We start from the raw sequence: 22562 nt of genomic DNA, 5'->3' as shown, positions 1-22562 counted from the left end.
GATTTTTTTTTTCTTTAACCCCATAATTTTCGCACATCAGGGAGCCGCTATCAATATGCGGGGTATTGAAATCGTATTTGAATTAGCGCTTTCTGTTCACTTTTGATTTCGCGATCACGCACACTCTGTGTAAAAGGAGCACATCTTATCAACATGCCTAATAATTATGCACGCACTGTATTCTGATCATATTTTTTCCAAGCACATTTTACCAATTCCAAACCACATCAATCTAAATAACTACTATTATTTTTGTATTCTGAAGTGTTGTGAAATACATGAAGACTATTTTTATAGGCTTTATGGACAGATAAGTTGAAAGTGAGTCTTGAAGGACCAGCACCACATCCTCTTGTACTCCTCCAGATTTGCACATGTACAAGGTTTAAAATGTTCATGAAATATTTTCAAAAAATATTGATGTTTAGAGCAGCTGCATTCCTCTAGGTCAAAGATGAAAACATGGGATTTACAATAAAAAGTAATTTACACAATTATTTTGACTTGAGTTAATTTATTAATGAGTAACGTCTCTTTTGAGTGAATGTGCAAATTTTTTATGTTATCAGGTTTTACCATGTTATTACACCATTTAACCACTTTTTATGAATTAAAAAATTAAGAAATTCTTTCAAATTTAAATCTTGTACAAGAACTACAGCAAAAACCAGTTTGATGCATATTTTATCAGTATTTTAGAAATTGAATTTGAATATTACCAGTACTGACTTCAATGGATTTCATTAAATTCCTTTGAACACAACTGCTCAAAACGGTCCAAATTTATGAAACCTACACATTCAAAACATTATTACTCTGAATTTTTTTATGTAAATGTTACGTGTAAGTGAACTGTTAAGTAATGCAAGGTCTTTCATGACACTACATATGCTGGGGTGTGAATTTGATAGGTGCTTGATATAAAATAAATGGTGCTTTAAAAAGTCCTTGAAAGTCCTTGAATCTGGTGTTCATGAAAGAGTGGGAACCCTGAACAAACCCGCGCTCTCTGCAGTCTGTTTACAATGAGCACGTTATGCTGTGTCTGGCAAAATGACGCATAGCTGATTGGCTGACGTTGGAAACATGTCCTGCTCTTGCTGGTGCTGGTGATTAGTGGAATTGTCAGCCCTGCTAATAGTCACTATTAATAACCCAGTGGGCTACCATTAGGGTAATTGGGTGATAATGATGATGGCAGTAGCTGTGACGTACGATACGGGGAGGAAGAGAGCATTTTGACACGTAAGGTGAGCTGACTGAAGAGATTTCAGCTCCTGAGATAATGGACCACGGATGAATGCAGGAGCTTTTAGAATCAGACCAAGTCAAATACTGTACATAGGAATGTGTTTTTCAGTTTCAAGAGCTCCTTGACAGTGCTATTCACTATTGTCACTGGTAGAAGAATAGATCGCCGTACAAAGTTAGGTTTTCAAATAGGTACCAAAAAGATAGGGTTGAATCATAATGCCCAAACTAATGACTCAGACTCAAGAGAGACTAGGAATAAATACAGAACATCAAAAAACGAATTGGTGTGAAGGATGCAAATGCAGGCTTCTCTACTGACCTGTGTACAGTTCTTGGCCTTTGGCTCCAAGTCCTCCACCTTGGTGATCTGTTTGAGAAAATCAGACTCTTGCATCCCTGGTTTGGCTCCTCTTCTCTTGAACAGGGCACGTGGGTTTGACAGGATCACCTGCAGGTTCACTGCAAAGCCTGCCAATGACAAAAAGGTTTGCAAGCAAAATCAGACATTTCAATTAAAAAGTATTTATTTTATTACTTTTTACTCTTTGCTGCTTTTGATGTCATAGCTCATGATAATTACTAGTGAAGAGTTTGGAAAGAAGTGCGTGCCCTTGAGCCGTGATGGCAGATTGCAAAATACTTACTTCCAGGGGTTGAGCAACTGCCATTGAGATGAATGGGAATACTAAAATATATCTTTCTCTAGGTATTATAGACCTCGTTTACAAGTGTGACAGTCTGGGTTTCGCACAAGCTCCAGAAATTGGACGCAATATAAATCAAAAAGCTTACAGACCTGCCATTATTTATTGCAAATTCATCTAAAACGAATTATTGTGCAGATAATCTCATTATATATTCAAGCACACTCTCTCATTTACGCTGTATTAGCTATACGCAAATACACAGCTCTTCAGCTTGGTCTTGATCTTATGCATTTCTCATGGGAGCAGGTTGAACCGTCCCACTGCTGCATGTGAGTCAGGATAAGTTTTTCACCCCGTTTCCATTTCTCTCGATGACACCGTCTCAGCTACAAAACAGGATAGAAAATCACTTTTCAAATTTTACTGTAGGGAATATCACCCTCTGTTGTGGGCTTTTTATCCTGGGCACAGGCTGTTTTCTAGGATGCCTGCATTCTAGCTAAAACCACCTGGGCTTCCCTCAAATCAACAGAAGAGAGCTCACGACAGCAATGCAATAGTCATCTAAGCCCTGGCTAACTGTGTCCTTGTGTAGCTACAAGTTCCCTTTCATGGGAACTTTGAACTGCGTCCTCTAGGGTTCGCTATGGGGGAACGCCTCGTCGTGACCCGTGTCTGAAGCATACATTGAAAAAACACCAACTCGTTGGCCGGCGACAGCCATGACGTCACTACCGGTGCGACTATAGTATAAATAGGCGCCGGGAGCACACGTCATTCTCTTCTTCGTCTTCATTGACTGTTTTGTTTGAAGCGTGCATTTCTGTGGTAAGAGCGATCTCTATTTATCTCATTATGGCGAGCACTAGCAAAGCATTTAAGGATGTGTGCATCCGTGTTGACGTTGTTTAACATCTGATGACACACACGATCTATGCGTTGTCGAGACACTGCGTCCTCTAGGTTTCTTGCCATGCTGCGGACGCAAGCTTCAGACGAAGAAGTGAATGATGTGTGCTATTTATATGTCCTATTTATACTATAGTCGCACCGGTAGTGACGTCATGGCTGTCGCCGGCCAACGAGTTGGTGTTTTTTCAATGTATGCTTCAGACACGGGTCACGACGAGGCGTTCCCCCATAGCGACCCCTAGAGGACGCAGTGTCTCGTTCCCTACTCAGGGAACCATGGTTACACAAGAAACCTGAGACGTTTTCTCTCCCTCAGATCGACATGCATACTGTCAAGGTTTATTAATAGTTGAAGACCAGCCAACTCTTTTCTTTTGATCTTTTTTTATTTTTTTAATGACTATATTGCATTTTGATGTCCCTGTTGGAGTATTGGGAGAATGATGTAAGAACCTATGTTTAGAGATTCAGGGACATGGCTTTGATACAGCTGAAGAGCCGGACATCTTTCTGCTGTTGCACCAACAGCGCTTCAGGGACCGGCTAGTTGCGCTGCTGAGTTAAATGCATAAACAATGTAGTAAACCCACCCTGAACATTCACATCCTGATTTTTAAGCCAACTTTCATGAACAGGGTAGGGTTGCACTGGCCTTTTGTAAGGTCTTTAATTAGGACGGCTTTCAAATCTGTAAATAGAAGTGGTGCTGAAAAGCTGTTTATGTTGTTATGATTGATAAAACCCCCACAAAACTATCAATTTCTAGGGAAAATATTATACATAAATCATGAAATATTTAGTATATTTAAAAATGTAAATCATATTAATGAACAGTCTAAAATTAATAAGGGACCGTAAGTAAATATACAACAATCTGTAAAACTCAAATGGTGCACTTTTTCCATTAGTTTCACTAACAATTCACTTATTTACATAAAGTTATATGTCAAAAGGATTGAATTCTGTTAAGGTACAATATAAGCTCATTAATGTAATTTAATCAGTCAGCTGTTTTATTCCAACTGTTCATGCATACACCGCTGTTCAAATGTTTATGAAATTTGAGTAATTATTATAACGACACATTAAAGTGATTAAAAGTGACATTTAAAATGTTAAATATTACAACATACTTCTATTGTTCTTTAGAACTTTCTATTCATCAAAGAATCCTAAAAAAAATGTATCACGGTTTCCACAAAAATATTAAACAGCACAACTCTTTTCAACATTATTGACCAAAAAAGTAATGGCTGCTGAAGATTCAGCTGTGCATCACAGGAATAAATTACATTTTAAAATAGATTAAAATAGAAAACTCTTATTTTAAGTAACTAATATAGTGTAATAATACTGTGTAATAATATTTCACAAAATTACTGCCTTTACTGTATTTTTGATCAACTAAATGCAGGCCTGGTGAGCTTCAGAGAGTTTTTTTTTTCAAAAACATTAAAAATCTTACCGACCCCAAACTTATTAATGGTAGCATAGATTCAAGTTTAGTGGCGCAGTTCTCAAATATTTAGTAGTGTGCAAATTGTAGCATAGTGCCCACCACTGCAAAGAAGCTTTTAGAATGATGTAATGAGTCCATTTTATTATTTTAGAAATATTATAAAATATTTGTAAAGTAAAATTCTGCAAACTGTCCCCCAGACCCCTAGGAAAATATATATATATACTTGTGACACAGATCATGTAAAAGGTAGTGTGACTCACACACGGCCTAATCACTGTGTACACTACAGATGCTGCTTTTTGTTTCCGTTTATTCTCATGCATAATCTTTTCAACCCTTCTCTGCCTAATGTGCAAAATGTCACTATTGTGTGTTAAAAAGGTTTCCATGTTAAGGCAAGCACTTGAGCTCCTCTTCAGGAGAGAGCAGTGCTTGAAAGCAATGAGAGAGGCGGTTCAGGACCTTTTCTCTGCTATTGTGTTTGCTCTCAGAAGAAGCCGTACAGCAGGAATACTAAATAACTTCATTGTTCTCAGCTTTTGTTCAGGGAGAAGTGTAGTATAGCAGGCGGATTTATGAACCTTAAACAGCTCATAGAACGTGTGTTTAGTCTACGGCAGCAATGTGAGGAAGCGTATACATTGTGTGAAGTGTTTGCGAAGGGAGATGTGCTCACTGTCAGCTTGACAATGAATACATTATCTCTGATGACAATGATGATGATATTATGGGTGAGTGAACACATGTGAAGAATACAAGCTATGGAAGAGGAGCAATAGTGGTAGTAACGGGGATCACATGAGCAAGAGATGATACCATCTCTTGTTATTGAGTTTCATGAACAGCATAATATCCAGCGGCAGCGCTGGAGTCTGGGGAATTAGGGATTGCTTCAACTACGCACTGCTATCTCTGACGTTGTATTCATTCCCTTGAGCTGCATATGAGCCCTGCCTCTCTCCATTAGGATTTTTTCAACCTGTCAGCATCTTTTCACCCTCCCTCTTTAATGCATTGCCTGAGAGCTCACGTTTGCTAAAAATGCACAGAGAAATGGCTGAATTTAGCTTCGGTAAAGGTGCTGTTCGCCAATTATAGGGAGCAGAGAGCGAATGGATGCCCCGTCACCTCACTTCTACCTAAAGTACAGGGTACCTGTTATTTTTTCCTACCTGTTATGCTTTGTAATAGTGTGTAATTTATTTTACACTGTTGAAATATAGTTTACCATGAAAACATAAGTAAGCCATTTAAAAGCTGATTTCCCCAAAAAGTGTAAACACAGATGCTTTTAACATCCCTGTTTGGGAATCCCGACCAGCCTGACATGTCAACTTCCAAATTACTTTTAGTCATTTAGCAGATGCTTTTATCCAAAGTGCCTTAAAAATGTGGAACATCACAAGCAAATTTTCAGAAGAGCCAACAATATTTGCAGTACACATTGCCAAGTGCCATGAGTTATTATAGGAAGTGCCTTTGTTTATGGTTGTGCTTTAGTTGAGTGTTTGTGGAAGAAGTGTGTCTTCAGCTCTTTCTTGAAGGTTCTGATGGTCTCAGCAGATCGGGTGGAGGTTGGCAGCTCGTTTCACCAGAGAAGATCAGAGACTGTGAAGTATCTGGAAAGCCACTTAGATGCCTGTTCACACTACAACGATTGTACTAAAAACAGAAAAGTTTTTCCTATGCGTTTCTGAAAGGTTTAGCGTACAGATGATAACGTTTGACAACAACAATCTCCTAAGTGAACACAGTTCATATGGATCCGTGAAAACTAAAAACTCTGTATGCATGCCAGGCCAGTAGTTGGCAATGTCACTTTGTAAAGAAACACTGTACTCTTGCGCACATATGCATTCTTCAAGTACGGACTCGCGCACGCCTATAGACTGAACACATAACACGTATGAGTATAACATCAGCACTTTCACAAATGAGCATTTCTATAGTTTACATGGAGACAGTAAAAAGTTTTCTATTTTTAGATGAAAATGATTTTGTGTAAACTCTCCCTTTGTACCTTGTTGTGAAGAAAGGATCAGGTCCTGCATGTTTACTCACAGTAAGGGGGAATGTACGCTTACAGTATTTATATTTTAAATTCTTTTATTTTTATATTTTTTCAGTAATTTTATGTTTTTGCCATTTTTATTACTTTTTTTTGTGTGTTTGTGTGTGTGTATATATACACACATACATACATGCAATTAGATATAAATATAATTAGATTTATTTTTTAGTTTTAGTAATTTTAGTACTTATTTTATAAGTACTATAACTTATTTTATTTCAGTAAGTTGCCAAGGCCATTTTTTTTAATTTGTAAGTTTTTTTTTCATCTAATATTTATATTTTATTTTATTTCACCTTTATTTCAGTTATTTCGATTTTTTTTAATAGTGTTACTTGCCGTTAACATTAACAAGCCTGGTACTTGGTGCCTTCCCTTCGTAAACATTGACATAGCTGATCTAGTTCGTATCACTAGTATTGTATAGGAAAAAAGCTTCTTCAGAAGACTCTCTGGTGTTTCACAGCTTTTTTTCCCCCCTCAGCTTAGAACGCTCCTTTTGCATGGTCTCTCTATATAGGAACCACTTTGCTGCCTGCTTTGGGCCAATTTTTATGCCTGTTTGAAACGACTTCAGTGAGGGGCAGTCTGGAAAGTAACTGCAAAGAAGTCCCATCTGCTTATCTGTGCAGGCAAGCTGCTCCTCACACAGCTGATGTTGTGATTATCAGCAGCACATGGTATAATATGGGCAGAATATCCTTCAGAACACAGAGAAGATGGACAGAGATATGGATGGCGGAAGTTCAATACCTTAATAACATTCAATAGAATTGAGAGACCTTGTGATGAAACTTGAAGACATAATGCCCCAGCTAATGTTGTTATAAATACTTTTAAGACATTTACAGTAATAGTTGGACTTACAGTAAACTGTCCTAATCAGTTCGGTTGATGGATAGTTATTTGGTCACAGTAGCTCACCTGCAATGGCACATGTCATGGTTTGATTCCTAGGAGAACCAGCATACTGATAAAAATGTATATCTTGAATGCACTGTAAATCACTTTGGATAAAAGCATCTGCCTAATGAATAAACGTAATTTAAATGGAAGCTTTCAGATGGGCATGGTGTAAAAAAAGAAATGTGTTAACGCGTTTTGCACAACTGGGTTGACGGAAAGTGCAAGTTAACAGAAACCTGTTATTTAACCAATGGAATCTCTTGCCAAAAATCTTTCTTTGTCACTCAAGGGAGTGGGCCAGATCATGTTCAGGGCCTATGAATATTTGAAATCCAGCTTTTTTAAATGGCTGCTTAATCTGTAACACTAAACCAGCTATAAAAATCCCTTTGTCATGATGCAAAGGATTTTTCATGTCTAAGGCATAGTTTGTTGTAGTTGTTGTTTTTCAGGCTGCTCATATTAACCAAGTACAGTGAGTTGTTTCAGCATTGAGTGTATTTTTGCCTCGTAGGCAGAAAATGCGGCGAAAATGCACTATAAACCGATTTATCAATACAGCTTTTTATAAAGCAACATAAAATAATTAACTGACAAATTATTTTGTAATTTAAGGTGGTTTAGATTGTGTTTTATAGTTTTCAATGGTACACTCCGATAACCATTTTATAAAAATAGAATGCAATAACCTGGAAATCAGTTAATTGTCTGTAATTTTCTATTATTTTGAGATGCGGTTCTGTTACACAGCAGAAATGCTGTCAGTGTGAATGCATGCTTTTGTGTTAACGTTTCATCCTGCACATAGTGTAACACAGGCATAATTGTCACACATTCAAATATATGTGCCTTTTTTTCCTGGTTAGGTAACAATGTTGCAGCAATATTTTTATAAACCATTATCATTCAGATTTTTTGTATTAATATTCAGTAAAAAATTCTAGTGGTATTTTAATGACCGTGCATGTTCTTAAATGAAATATTTTCAAGAGATCTTAGTGGTGTCTTACCAGCCATGTCAATTGCAAATGGCCTCTCGGCCTTCCAGCCTGTGTACCAGCCAACCACTTTCCCTTCTTCCACTAAGGGCCGCTCGTACCTCCGGCCTCCAACGAGTCCCACCGGCCACACTGACACTCTCCTGGTTGACCGCATCTGAACAGTCGAAGGCAGAGCAACAGTAAATATGATAATATTACAAACCCATTCCACCAAAGTTATCATAAAGAATTGCAGAGTTTTGTTGTGCACCCTCCAGTCGGTTCTTTGGACCTTTATACTGCTAACCATATGCAGTACTTAGTCTATTATTATTATTATTAAAGGAGCAAGTGTAGTACCGTCACACACAGAATGGCTTATTATAAAATCCTGGCTCATTTTCAGCATAAATAAGTCCATCCACCTGCAGTCTGCTGGAGACAGCACACATCGCTCTTCAGTTTCATAAACACCATCACATCTGATTGAACCACCCGCCAACACTAAAACTGACATTTCCAACAAGATACCATCTTCCTTGAGGAATTTAAAACGTCCTACTGCTGAAAGAATCTTGTTTTCCCTTCATTCCTTCATATATAATAAAAATAAAAATTGCCACTGGGGAAATGAGCGTTGCTGCAGTTTCTCAAACAAATGGTCAGAGTAGCCTTTGAATATTTAATGGTTGTTCTATTTATGTGAGTGCTGTACGCAGTCGGGTGACGTGCCTGTGGCTGGCGGCCGTAAGCAACGGACAAGCTTTGAAGCCCAGACTGCTGCCCCTTTAGCTGTATTTCTTATGTCTGTCTTCCTCCCTCTCTTCAAAGGCTTCATCTCCATAATGGTGCTCTTAAAGTCTAACACCACTCAAAAGCCAAGTCAAAGAATTCTCCATAGCAAAGAGGATGTCATCTGCAGGTGCCAAGCATCCTTTTGCGTTGAAGTTGACAACAAGGGCAACAGGCACAGCCATCAAATGCAATGTCACATACACTGTTCTTTGAGCTGAGCTCTCAAGCTACAGGCGGCTATGGCTAGGCATCTGTATTTGGCAGTTTTTGTGACCCATGTGTTTTCCTGCAGGGACAGGGAATATGAAAGTCTGGCCCCATTTTGACAACGTGGTGCAGAGAAATACATTTGTACTAGACGAGTGTGTTCGATATCTTTAGGGAGGTAAAATCACCTTCGATAACAAAACTCTACATGCTACCTGACAGTTCCAGAGAGGATTCAAACAATGCAACAACAAAATTGGATCTAGTAAGGAACTATATTTCTAAGGAAAGACAGGTTACAACTGAGAATAATAAATCTAATGCAGAATTTGCTGTGATGTGGCGTGGCACCAAAGCCACAAGGCAGAGTAGGAGAATACATTGTATACTGTACCACGGAAATCAAAATATGACTTTATTATGACCATGTGCTGCCAATACATACTCAGCACAAAACGACATTGTAACACTTTTTTTTAATTAGCCTTTTTAGACTTGCTTTCCAGTTACAATATCTGAAAATCCTTGAAATGAGAAGCAACACTGCATCGTATTAGGTATTAGAATAAAGGTAGAATAATTGATGATAAATGAGACGATGAGCTATAAGTGCAGGGTTTGGACAACAGCCACAATACTACAATAAATTTTATTTTAAAGTGCATTTTATTTTCATTGCACTGACTTTAAACTTCAAACTAAAGAAAAATTGCCAGTGCATTAGGACAAAATGTACAGACTACGAAAACAAGTCTTGTATCTTGTTCTTATATATTTTAACTGTAAAATTAGTCAAAAAACTATTTTTTTGCAGTAAAGAGGTGATAAAGCAACAAGCGATAATCCGGGTTTTTGTCCTATCCGACTACAACAAGCAATGCTACATTTCACTGGTTGTTCGGTTTTATTTCATTAGCGCTGTTCTTGCTAAAATCTCATTGGACTTAAAGGGATAGGTCACCCAAAAATTTAAATTCTGTCTTCATTTACTCACCCTTTGTCATTCCAGACCTCTGTAACCTCTATATTTAGAAGAATATTGGTAACTAAACAGTTTCAGTTCTCATTGACTTGCATTGTATGGACCAAAAATACAATGGAAGTCAATGGAACTCCAATTTGTTTGTTTGCCAACCCAAATATTGATCTGGTTATTGTGTTCAGCAGAAGAAATACATAAATACAGGTTTGGAACGACAGTTGTGTAAATTATGACCGAATTTAAATTTTTGGTTGGATTATCCCTCCTTGTGTATATTAAACATAAACAAGGAGAAAACAAGGAAGTTGTGGATATCATACAGTATGACCCTCACGTTTCACATGGAAAAACTTGCAGTCTGATAAAGCTCCATATTAGACATGAAAATACAAGGTATGTGTTCTTTCTTGTAATGCTCTTCAGTTGTGTGTCATTGTGAATGTGAGAAAGAACGCAAACAAAGATGGTTCTGATTGGCTGATTCGTGATCAATTATACCATGCTCCATTTTTTAGTCTGACAAATTGCTCGTCATTGAAAACTTGTTTTTTCTATCCAAAAATAATAATGTATGTTCTATTTGTGTGTTTAATGATAAAGCTATTTCCGCTCAAAATCTTTATGGTAGAATAATCTTCCCTTACTTCACTCAGGCAGTTGAAGACATTTTTTCCACTAGAACTTGATCACTGTACTTAAAAAAAAAAAAAACTATTGTTTCACTGTTGCTGTGTCACATATCTGTACTAGCTTGTACTTTTCTAGTCAGTTTTGAGACTTTGCATTGCAGTTCTTCTAAGTTACTGTCGCCTGAGGATGAATCACTCGAGCTGTAGCATTTCTTGTTGGGGAAAACAGTATGTGCTAAATGAATACATTTCCTATGTGTCATTAATATTTGTCATTATGAAACACTAGCTGTTGAAAGAGGCCCGAATGACTCTCATTGTTGTGCTGTGTAATGTGTTCGTGTTAAGCAGAGCAGGGGTCATCAGGATAGTGACACTGCGCTCTACCCCTCAGGGGCAGTTCCATGTGTTCATCCACATGTCCAGCTGTGTTCTGGAGAAATGGAGAGAGAGGGAAAGAGGCAGAGGGAGGGATGCACAAAGCAAGCATTGAAGAAATGAGGAGGGCAGTAAGGCCGGTGGCAGAGGAAAAGAGAACGGCTTAGACAGGAGGAAAAACAGAGGTAGGATAAAGGTAGAATAATTGATGATAAATGAGACGATGAGCTATAAGTGCAGGGTTTGGACAACAGCCAAGAGAGAGAAAAAGATTTTGTGTTACTGTAGATTGGATGGAGAATGTAATGCAGAGGAAGAAACCTCTTCTGTCCTCTTATCACTCAACTGCTGTCAGCTTTCTGGTGCCCTTTTTATGCTTTCCAACCAAATAAAAGAAATGTCCAACCATCAGACATCAAGTAAAGCAACACATTTACATGTTCATTCTTAAATTTATGGTGGCTAATTTATTTGAATTTGTAAATTTTCATGCAATCTTCTTACACCCTACTGACGGTTAATTTATGGGTAGAACTAGTAAAATAGTTGTTTTCTCATGCGATTGGCTCAACTAACAATGAAAATTCTGTCATCACATGTGGTGTCCATGTTGGTCAATCTCCAAAAAGGATCCAAAAAAAAAAAAAACACCATAAAATAACGTTAAAATTGGTCCATATGACTTGTGCACTACATTTGATATTGCATGCTGTACTTTCCATCTTATTTTTCAATGTGGAAGTAAGCCGTTTTCTGTGAATGTTTGAGACTTCCGATTCATTAGCCGCTATAGGGAAATAACGAGAAGAACAGTTTCAAACCGCATAATGAGCTGTTTTGTACAGCTAAAAATAACTAAAAATAAAATTTAAAGTTGTTACATTAAAAATGCAAACTACTTTAAAGTTTCTCCTTTTCCACTGAAAAAAAAATTTAAATAAACAAATGACCGCATATGGAATGACATGAGGGTAAATAATAATATTCATTTTTGAGAGAGCTACTCCTTTAATCCTACTGCTTACACTCTTATAATTACCAGAATCCAGCTGACTTGATCAAAAACATATCTTGAAGAAATATGTGCAGAATTGAAAAGGTTTTTAATGTATGCAAGACATAGAAAAGCGTAACCTGTCTCCACTCATCACTTCGCTGTGTTATCTGTTTCATCTGTCGTCCACAGACAACCGTTTAAACAGACAAATCCTAATTTCCCCAGCTGTCAGGTCACTCTCTCATTTCTCTGTGACTTCCACTGCCTCAAACTGGGTTAATTCACTCTGCTTGGCTACACAGTATACTGGGTCACCTTCACTTAAGGGATAGTTCACCTAAAAACGGAAAATTCTATCGTAATTTACTCACTCTCAAGTTGTTTTAAACCTTAATTAGTTTCTTTCTTCAGTTGATCGTAAAAGTTATTTTGAAGAATGTGGGTAACCACAGTTGCTGGTCCCCAGTGACTTCCAGAGTATGTTTTTTTCCTACTATCAAAGTCAATGGGGACCAGCAACTGTTTGGTTACCCACATTCTTCAAGATTGAGTAAATAATGACAGAATTTTCATTTTTGAACTCTCCCTTTATGTGCGTCAACTGCTGCACTTTTGAGACACATAAGAAATAGATGGCACTGGTGTGATAAAACACATTGCATGAATGTCCATGGGGACAGATGTCACAGCGAAGTCTCCTGACGCACTGCAAGTTATTGATTGCCACCTTTTTATATATATATATACTTCACCTTTTTAATTCAGAAACCTTGTGGAGTACCAAAAAATCTTGCACAGTGACAATATAGAGGTTGAATTGACTTTAATTGCTGCATTATATTTTTAGGTTTTCAATTTTATTAAGTTTTTACAGTGCAGGTTCTCAAGGCAAATACTATAGAGGCAAATGGATTGTGTCTATATATCACACTTTGTAAAGCATGTAGATATACGCACCCCACTTATAAATGTATTTTTGTTGGGTCTTATAGATGCTATATTCCGTATGGTGGAAAAAATAAGATGGGCATATATTAATGTGCTGCTTCTTGTGGAAAAAAATTAACACATCCTGCACCATTTGAGTAGACATGCATGACCCTTTTTAATGGGTCAGATGTAGGCCTATCATATATCAGGATCAGAATATCGAAGAGACACTGTGGTGGAATTTTTTTTTTGACCCGGCCCAACAAGCAGATCTTAGCAACACCCTAGCAACCGTATAGCAAACCCTGCCATCTAAAAAACAGAATTCATATAGATGCATGGCTTGGGCCAGTGTGGACCAGCAGAGGTTTCTTGAGAACCCCAGCCATATATCTCTGTCTAGTTGGCACTATTTGCCATGATGTAACATTTCTATTTGCATTGCTTTTCTAACCAACTATACTTTATTTTCATTTTTCAGATTTCATATCAATCCTTACTCGTCTAAATAGAATTAAAACAATAGTCATCTCAAGAAGTCGTGTTTACCTCTTCAAATAACGCAAGGCTGTAAGTGTTATCATCATCCGCGAAGAAAACGACTCCTTTATCTTTGACCGAGCGATGTCCTCTCAGCCAGCCGAGCGCTAAGTTCCTCTGCTCGGTCGCTCGGGGCATCCCTGTCCGCTTGAACCTGCGCGGAGTGAACACGTTCAGGTGAGTGTATCGCAGCCCAGAGCGGGCGAGAAACCGAGAAACCAGCTCCGTGTGGGAGTTAGAGTCCTCCACCACGATCCAGTGGAACTGCGGAACCTGGCGGAACGTATTTGCCAAGCGGGTGAGCTCTGCTTTCTGCACCGCTCGGCTGTAAGTAGGAGTGATGGCATAAATGACCGGGAGAGATGTGGCGTTACTCCCGCTGCTGCTGCTGGTGGTGGTGCTGCTGCTGCTGCTGCTCCGAGTCGTCCTGACGACCTGCCGCTGCTGCTGCACATTTCCCAGCCGAGACAAATAAAAGCTGGCCGTGTTCCGAACAGACAGCCTCTTCGTATCGATGTCAATCACGATTATCACTATCAAGATCCACGGAAGAAGGATGAAAAAGCGAGTATAGAAGATGGATTTCATTGTGCCCGAAGAACCAGCACAGCTTAATGTGAAGAATTAACAGTCCGCCACAAACAGAGTTTGTGCCTCATTCAGAGACGATTATTGAATTTTTGCAGATTATTCCTTTTTAAACTTCCTTTAAAGCCGTCCCTCTCGTGTTTTTTAGCCAGTATCCGCAGTCCACGAACGTTTAAACTTCCCATTCCCGTTTCCTAAACGCACTGTTGCGATGCCATCCCGTCCTGCTCTCCGCCAGAGAGTCCGTTCCCTGATATGATGCTCCCGATAAATAAGGAGTTTTCAGTCGTTCCGCGCAGAGAACAGTGCCAAAAATAACAACAGGTCATTGTTTTAGGCACGTGCATAGCTTGGAGTGCAATAATTTAATGTAGGTGTAATGATTACTCAACTGCACCGAATGATGGGACTGAGCTGATGGTCCGACGCTGCTGTAAGTCCGTTGAAATGAGGAAGACGGAGACTTCAAACTGAGATTTCACCCTCCCCACCTGCGCACTACAGAGAGCGAGATAGGAATCACTTGCATTGTTGTCTGTTTTTTGCGCGATAGCAGACTTTCATGTAATATTTACATATTTGTCTGTCAGACATGAGTACAGTTTAATTCTAATCTGTGAACGAGTGCAAAGAGGGCTGTTGTTAGAATTTACTCAGCTTGCAAGGCAAATATGTAACATAAATGTTTTTTTTTATTTTTATTTTGTGCTTGAATTTATTGTAATCAAAATTACTTCCCCCATCCAAATTCGTTTTAAAAAATTTGATTCTGAATATTTGACTATTTATTCACTTATATATTTAGTTACATCATGCTGATAATTATTAACTTATTAGTAGTCATTGTGTTAAACAAATGTGAAATTTGTTCATGCCATAGTCTTTATTGAATAAATTCCACATTTCCGTTTGTTCCATTATGAATACTGTCAGATATCTGAGATTCCATTAACAGAAGGTGTGTCTGAATGTCATGCTCATGTTCATCAAATAAAAGAACATTTTCTTTTGATTTCGGTGTGGTTTTCTTTTATGTTGCTATTGTATATAATTTGCAGATTTCTTTAAACACCATTTAATAAGATATCTGAGAATGTAGACTATATATGTTGATGGAAACTGCTAGCCAAAGGATTTTTGTTCTGTTGATCAATGTAAAATGCAACTAAATTAATATTGCTTAAAATGGCAATTAATTGTCAGCTTGTGTATGAAGATCCTGTGAAATCCATCCAAATTTTTCCACATCAACAATATGATTGACTGAAAACTCAATCTGTTGATGTTCATTTGCTTCAGGCATATTCCCATCTGTAGATTTAGCAGATCACCTGATGGCATAAACAAAACATCCTGATGCATGACTAACAAGGTAAAAAGCAACATGGCAACTTATTAGATTTAACAGTCAACATTGTAATCAAAATGGTTGACACATTGCCAGCAGGCTTTTATGATGTTCATTTCAGCACTGGCGTGTCTATTTGACTGTCCTGTGTCTCCATTCACAGTGCGATGACAGCAATGGATTGTGACATCCAGCCTTGTCCTCCCATCCTCAACATGCCACCCCCTGTCACCACAGACAATGTCAATCACAGAAAATAGAAACAACTGTCAGAGACGCTATCTCATTGTGGGCACCCTTTTGTTGTAAATGACTGAAATCTGACAGGTAACGGTGACTATTGTTCATTTCATTGCATCTAGAATGAAAGAAAAGCACTATGAAGTATAAAGAGAAGCACAATGGTTATGGCCTGATTATTTAAGAAACAAGCTTCAGGTCTTGGATGTAATGGAATTGATCCACAGTGAACTGTTCTATTACATGGAGCAAGTGTTTTTTTTCTCGATTTGTGAGAAGTGAGGAGATGAGATGCGATGAAATAAGGAAGATTTATGCTGTTCAGAAGGAACTAGAGACAATATGACACACTTAAAAAAAGAAAATGGTGCTACTGTGCATTTTTGCAGTCAATCTAATCTGGTAATCCTCCCATCTTCATTCACACTGATGAGGCTTCGCAGGAGAGCATGGACTGGACTATTTAATGGCTTTCAGTAGTGGGGAGGAGGGAAAAAAGCTGTTTATTGATGGAGAAATATCCTTTCAATACTCATGCATGCTGTTGAAGCCAACAGAATGCAATAACAACCAATTAAAGCGCCCCATGAAAATAGATCACAGCACAACTAGATCAAATGATAATTTAGGTCTCAATTAAATAAGAGTGAGGCAAAGCAATTTAGATCTTCACAATAAGCAGGAAATATAGAATGCATTTGTCAACACCATTTGCATAGAAATTACTTTTCATCACTTTCCATTATTGGGTGAATTCCGCTTGAGCCAATGCATTTTCTAAACATAACTCAGTGGAATCAATTGGTCTGGAGTTAACAGCATTAGGTCTCTGTTCTTGAAGCTACAGAAACAAATTGCTGTTGGACTTTTTCTCAACTAAAAATCGAAGCATTCAAATAGTTTCACTTGTTCCAAGCCTAATCTAATTTTCGAGCGAAATGCATCTAATGTTTCAACCTGATAATGATTTGTGTTTCCAATTCTGACACCATTTCAGATGTACAATAAATTGAGTTTTAAGATAAACAATAACAAAATTGGCTTAATAGCTTAAATGCCATAATAATTTAACCGACTTTGTTTCTCACAAGCTTTAGTGTAAGAACAGCCATTTAGCTCCAAAATGTGAGTATGTGTGTGAATAATTTCCAGAACAGAGTCAGATGTATGCTGGTCATGCAACCAAATCTCTAAATGACAGAAGTAACTTTGCAAGCTGTTTCATTTCAAGGACACTGAAGAAAGTGCTAATTTGAAGCATCGAAGCATGCAATCAATCTTTTTTGACTTTTGGTAGTTAACATCTCTTTGCACTGTATATTTCATCATCTTTGTCTAATGCAGTCTTCGAGATTCTCATGATGCTTTTTTAACCAGTGAATAAAAGCAATGCTAGCACAGCAATGAATGATGAAGGATGAATATGTGCTGTAATAACCTTGAATCTGTGGCAGAATATCATGCTGTGGGATAGATTTACATAACAAAAGATGTCTCTTGGAGCTCAATCACAAGTAAACAGAGCCGAAGCGGTAACATGGCATTTCACAGGCCACATATTACGAGTGCATTAATAGATGATGACTCTCCTCAATCTGGGACTACATCAATGAGCCCTGGGATAAACACGTATTAGCACCTGTGATACCAAGAGGCTCTCTCACACTGTGGCTAACTTAAGCATTTACCTGCAGGATCCTCTGAATTACTGAATGTGGTTGTATTTGTTGCCACACACCACGGCATATTGTTTTTTTTCCCTAGCATTAGCAGAGCAACTTGGTGATGTAATGATAGCAAGACTACAAATCGACATGCTGATAGCTGCAGATTGTCTTAACACTGTGCTTTGTCTTCATGGCACATGCATGCAGTAAAAGGTCATTTAGGTCCCTAATTAATCCATGGGGAAATTATATCTGCTAGAGAAGGAGAGACTGAATGAGAAAGTTTGCTAACCTCACAAATGCAGCATGATGTATTTGAAATATTGGATTAGATTGGACTGATTCTGGCCAAAGTCTCTTTAAGGCAATTCCCTTTATTCACCTGCCATCTTGGTATGTCTCTGGCAGCTATTTTTTAAATTTTATATATTTGTTAGAAGAAAGTCTAAAATTTCCAAAACTCATTTCAGTGACAGATTTTAAATTTGGAATCAGATCTGACAATAATTTCATACATTTTCTTCTTTTGCTCATTATGACTAAAAAAAAAAAAAAAAAATCAGGTTAGTCCAATGCGCAAATATTCTAGAGTAAAAAAAAACGGGTTCTTCCAGTCCTATGGCTGCTATAATAAGTGTTACCGTTTCTTCCTATTCATATCTTTTCAAGTGGTCCTTCTCTTACAACTTTAAACTGTCTGATCTGGCCTTGATCTTCACGTCTTGAATGGCTGGTTTCTACAGTGGTTGTTGTGTGTGTGCTGTTTGCTCTTAGCAGTGATGTAGCACGTCACCATTTAGTTTCAATAAAAACACAGCTGTGCTAAAGTACGTCCTGACTCTTTTCTCACAGGAAAGAAAACAGTGAAGATATGAACAAAAGAAAATGCTTTCGCATTCTGTCTGAGAAGGCATTTACAAATCATGCAGAATAGAGAATGGCATTTTGATAGAGTGCTCCAGCAAAACCAAGAAATCACTGGTGTTCACAATTGCATCTGGCACAGGGAACTTGGCAAGGCCTTCTAACATCACAATTAATTGGTCTCATCCTGCAACAATCTAATTTGTTACTGTGACACGAAGCCGTTAACGATAAAGAGTGGTGACAGGGTGATCAATTAGGCTTGTCTCTCCCTGGCCTGTTCACTTCTGTTTGGAAACTCTCTTGATTCTATTCGTTTAGTCCCACCGGGAGCTGGATTAATCCTTACGGTGGAGTGGAGTGTATGAGAGTGGAAGACTAGTTTTCATTTCCATGCTGGAAGGACACACTGTCCCTGCCGCACCCAGCCCGCTGACTTCTTTCTCACCTGCTGATGAATGACGAAGCCCTTGGTTTTCATATCAGCTGAAAAAAGGATACACCCATGAAAACTGTATTGCTCAGAGGTTGCACTTTCATAATTCAGTAGGCTTAACAGAGGTCCCATTAGATTTCATTTAAGCATCTGCATTCACTGTAATTGGCGGTTAGACCGTGTGTTACAACACACTGAGCTGTGTGCTCATGTGGAGCTTCAATGACAAAATTCCTAGGAGAAATAATAGTATAGGAGCAAATGAGAGAATCGTTCCAAATTATGGAACAGCCTACCTTTATCTATTAGGATAATCCCTACAGAATCTCTGTTTAAAGTAAAAGTTAAAACCCACCTTTTAGAAAAGGCTTATAACATGTGAGTTGTCCTGAGCTTGTGTTTCCTCTGGTTGTAGTACATTGGTCAACGACTGTTGTTGTATTGTGCTATATAAATAAACTTAAAGAAAGAAAAGAAAAAAGAATCATGCACTTGGCAGATTTGGTCAATTAAAATGAACTTTGGTGCGATTGGTCTTAGTGTGGTTTATTTGAAAAAGTGTAAACGCTGTCATCCGAATCTTGGTGCCCCTGATATGGTGGGTCTTTGTCCACTTCCATATGAACTCTGGTGCAGTTCGACTGATATGTGACCTTGGACCACAAAACCAGTCATATGGGTCAGTTTTTTGAAATTGAGATATATATACATCATCTGAAAGCTTAATAAATAAGCTTTCCATTGATGTATGGTTTGTTAGTATAGGACAATATTTGGCCGAGATACAACTATTTGAATATCTGGAGTCTGAGGGTGCAAAAAAATCAAAATACTTAGAAAATTGCCTTTAAAGTTGTCCAAATTAAGTTCTTAGCAATGCATATTACTAATCAAACATTAAGTTTTTATATATTTACGGTAGGAAATGTACAAAATATCTTCATGGAACATGATCTTTACTTAATATCCTAATGATTTTTGGCATAAAAGAAAAATCGATAATTTTGACCCATACAATGTATTTTTGGCTATTGCTAAAAATATACCCCAGCGACTGGTTTTGTGGTCCAGGGTCACATATATAAAAGCAACATGGACCAAAGACATCTAAACAAACCAAAAACAGGACTTGATGTTATAAGATGCAACCCTAAAAAGGACAAAATGCTCAAGCATTCATGGTTCTTCTTGTCATAGGAGCTATGTTGCCCATTACAGTTTGGGTACAGGCATTGGAGAGTGTGTGCAATGGACCAATTCCTGGTGCTGAATTTTAAAAGCTATTTCTGAGTTATAAGCTGGTAAAAATACCACCATATGTACACACGTACAACAAGCAGATTTAGCACACACACTGTAAAAAATAAGTGTAATTTTAACTGTAAAATTTTGTAAAAACGCTACGGAAAAAAACTGTTAATAGGTTAACAGTAAGTTCCCGTTCTATATACAGGGAAAGACTGTAAAATATCTAACCAGACATTTCATGTAATTGTACAGTAAAATGCTGTTCATTTTACAGTTTTTAGCAGTAAAAATAACAAATAAATGTATAATTTACAGTCAACAACTGTAAACTGATATTCCCAGAATTTCCTGCATGACACTCCACATTTGAAAGTATTTTGTTTAAATAATCATGTTTTTTAATAGTTTTTGTTATTAGTTATGTATATTTGGGCTTTATGTTACATCTTCTGTTGTTTAATGAAAGTTTAATGCATTATTTAAGTATCATGTGTGTTACCATGATGGTGTTTTGTGTTTGCATGAATGACTCTGTGCACCTTCTATATATTAGTATATACTTCTGCTTGTGGCGAAGCTACTTGTGATGAGCTTTGATTCTTCATGTGGCTTTCTCTTTTACCACCTGCATTATTATGGTGGTTGTCAGTGTGTTAAAGGTACAAAACAGATAGTAGCAGTGTGCATTGTTGAATTTACTGGTTTACATTCAGATTTTCTTGTTTGTAAATTACAGTTTTAAACCGTAAAATTTGCAGTTTTTGGCCGTAAATGTGTTTACAGTTTTTCTGTATTTTTTACAAAATTATTCTGGCAACCACAGCTGCCAAAATTATTTTGTAAAAATTACAGAATTTTTTTTACAGTGCAGCATTGTTTTGCATGTTCAGTAAGTTTGCAATATATACATAAAAAAACTGTCCAATCTGACCATGTCCTTATGCCTTTTGTTTTGTATCTTAGGATTCAGTGTTAAAAAAAGTCCTAAGCAAAAGACTCAATTTGCTCTCCATTTAATCTCACTGTCTAGGAGAAGCAAATGAGATGAAAGAAATGTAATTTTTCATTGCTGTGGTAGTAATTGGTAAAAAGCACACTTCAAATGGTTTGAAACGAGATGCAATCATACAAAAAAAGAATTGCGTTAAGCATATGCTCGTCTCAGCTCAATTTAATATCTCAAACAATTGAGATATTATAGAGATCTCATTTGCGATCATTGTTTCCAAATGCGCCAACTTGAGTAGGGGCTGGACAGGGTGTAATTTACAGACCCCAGTCTCTAATTTAGTCTAAGAATTCTGTGCTTTAAAATCTTATTGTTATTAACACAATACTCATTCAGAGGGCTTTTATAAGTAGTGTGAAATGGATATGTCCTCCAGTTGAAATGACCACTTTCTAATATTCAGATTTAGTTTGAATGTGATGGCACTACATTTCAAAGCCATAATTAACTTCCTCCTCTTAATGACAGAAGAACTGTCAACATTTAATGATCTTGAAAATAAAAAAAGCAAATGTGAGCAGCCGCTGAAATTTCTTCCTAATCTGTTTGTGCTGTATTGCATTTTTATATGCCACGGCAGTGCTCTGTTGAATGAGGTTAGCTCCAGTCTTTAGTGAAGAAGATATTAGTGTGGAATAGAAAGAGCCACAGACCCTTAGGAGGATTTAGAGCTCGCCGAGGGGCGTAGGTTAGGACTGACAGACTGGAGGACTTTTCAAAGTCTTTACTCGACTTTCTTAATTAAACGGCACAGACGTGCATTAGGCCATAATAATCTTGAGTGCTGTGATTAGTAAAGCTGCAGGAATGTATTCAGGGAAAATAAGGAGGTTTGGTGTGTGCATGTGGCACACTAATAGAAATATAACACTAATGTCACATCACATCACATCCATCACAGGAAGAATGAATAATGACATCATTCCTGCATACCAAAAACAAACAAACAAACAAACAGTAATCAGACGGTCAAATATTTAGATGTCGTACATGTCATTCAGCAGCAATCTTTATTGAACAAATAATTGACAATGTAAATGTCAGTTAAGCACAAACAGACGCTCAATCCACATGAGGCAAGGTCAGGTTAACGAAAGGACAATAAATCAACTGTATAACTTTGTAAACAAGATGATAAGTGTGTCACTCAGCATACTTTTTTAATACAGGATAAATATTGATAAAGTGGAATTTTTGGGAAGTGAAAGCTTAAGATATATCTTACCTTAGCTCTCTTAACATAAACAAGGTAGACTAAACTAGGCTGTACTTTTATAAACCTGTACTACTTGAATATTTTATATATATATATATATATATAGTATAATAAGTATTTATATAATAAACATTATTTTTTAGATTTTCCAATACACTTTACATTATAAAATATGTAATATTTTGTGAACATTAAGTGAACCTTTACATTTTTATTAGCTTCCTTTCCCTTTTATTTCTGCTGATGGTTATGAATT

At 37.4% G+C, this 22562-nt stretch overlaps 1 protein-coding gene across 1 annotated transcript in view; it reads right to left on the bottom strand.

Annotated features, from left to right (window-relative positions):
• The window catches only part of LOC107673925 (galactosylgalactosylxylosylprotein 3-beta-glucuronosyltransferase 2-like), a 21218-nt gene extending 6501 nt beyond the window's left edge, over positions 1-14717 (bottom strand). Inside the window, exons 1-3 of the mRNA XM_016467752.1 lie at positions 13700-14717; positions 8263-8407; positions 1574-1722 (exon numbers count right to left, since the gene is read on the bottom strand). Of these exons, the coding sequence (XP_016323238.1) occupies positions 1574-1722; positions 8263-8407; positions 13700-14278 (873 nt within the window). The 5' untranslated portion in view covers positions 14279-14717. The remainder of the gene's footprint in view (positions 1-1573; positions 1723-8262; positions 8408-13699) is intronic.
• Positions 14718-22562: the final 7845 nt, after the last annotated feature.

The sequence above is a fragment of the Sinocyclocheilus anshuiensis genome, unplaced genomic scaffold (genome assembly GCF_001515605.1).
Source record: "Sinocyclocheilus anshuiensis isolate Anshui unplaced genomic scaffold, SAMN03320099.WGS_v1.1 scaffold292, whole genome shotgun sequence".
NCBI classification, from domain to species: domain Eukaryota; kingdom Metazoa; phylum Chordata; class Actinopteri; order Cypriniformes; family Cyprinidae; genus Sinocyclocheilus; species Sinocyclocheilus anshuiensis.
This window is presented reverse-complemented; position numbering and strand designations above follow the sequence as displayed.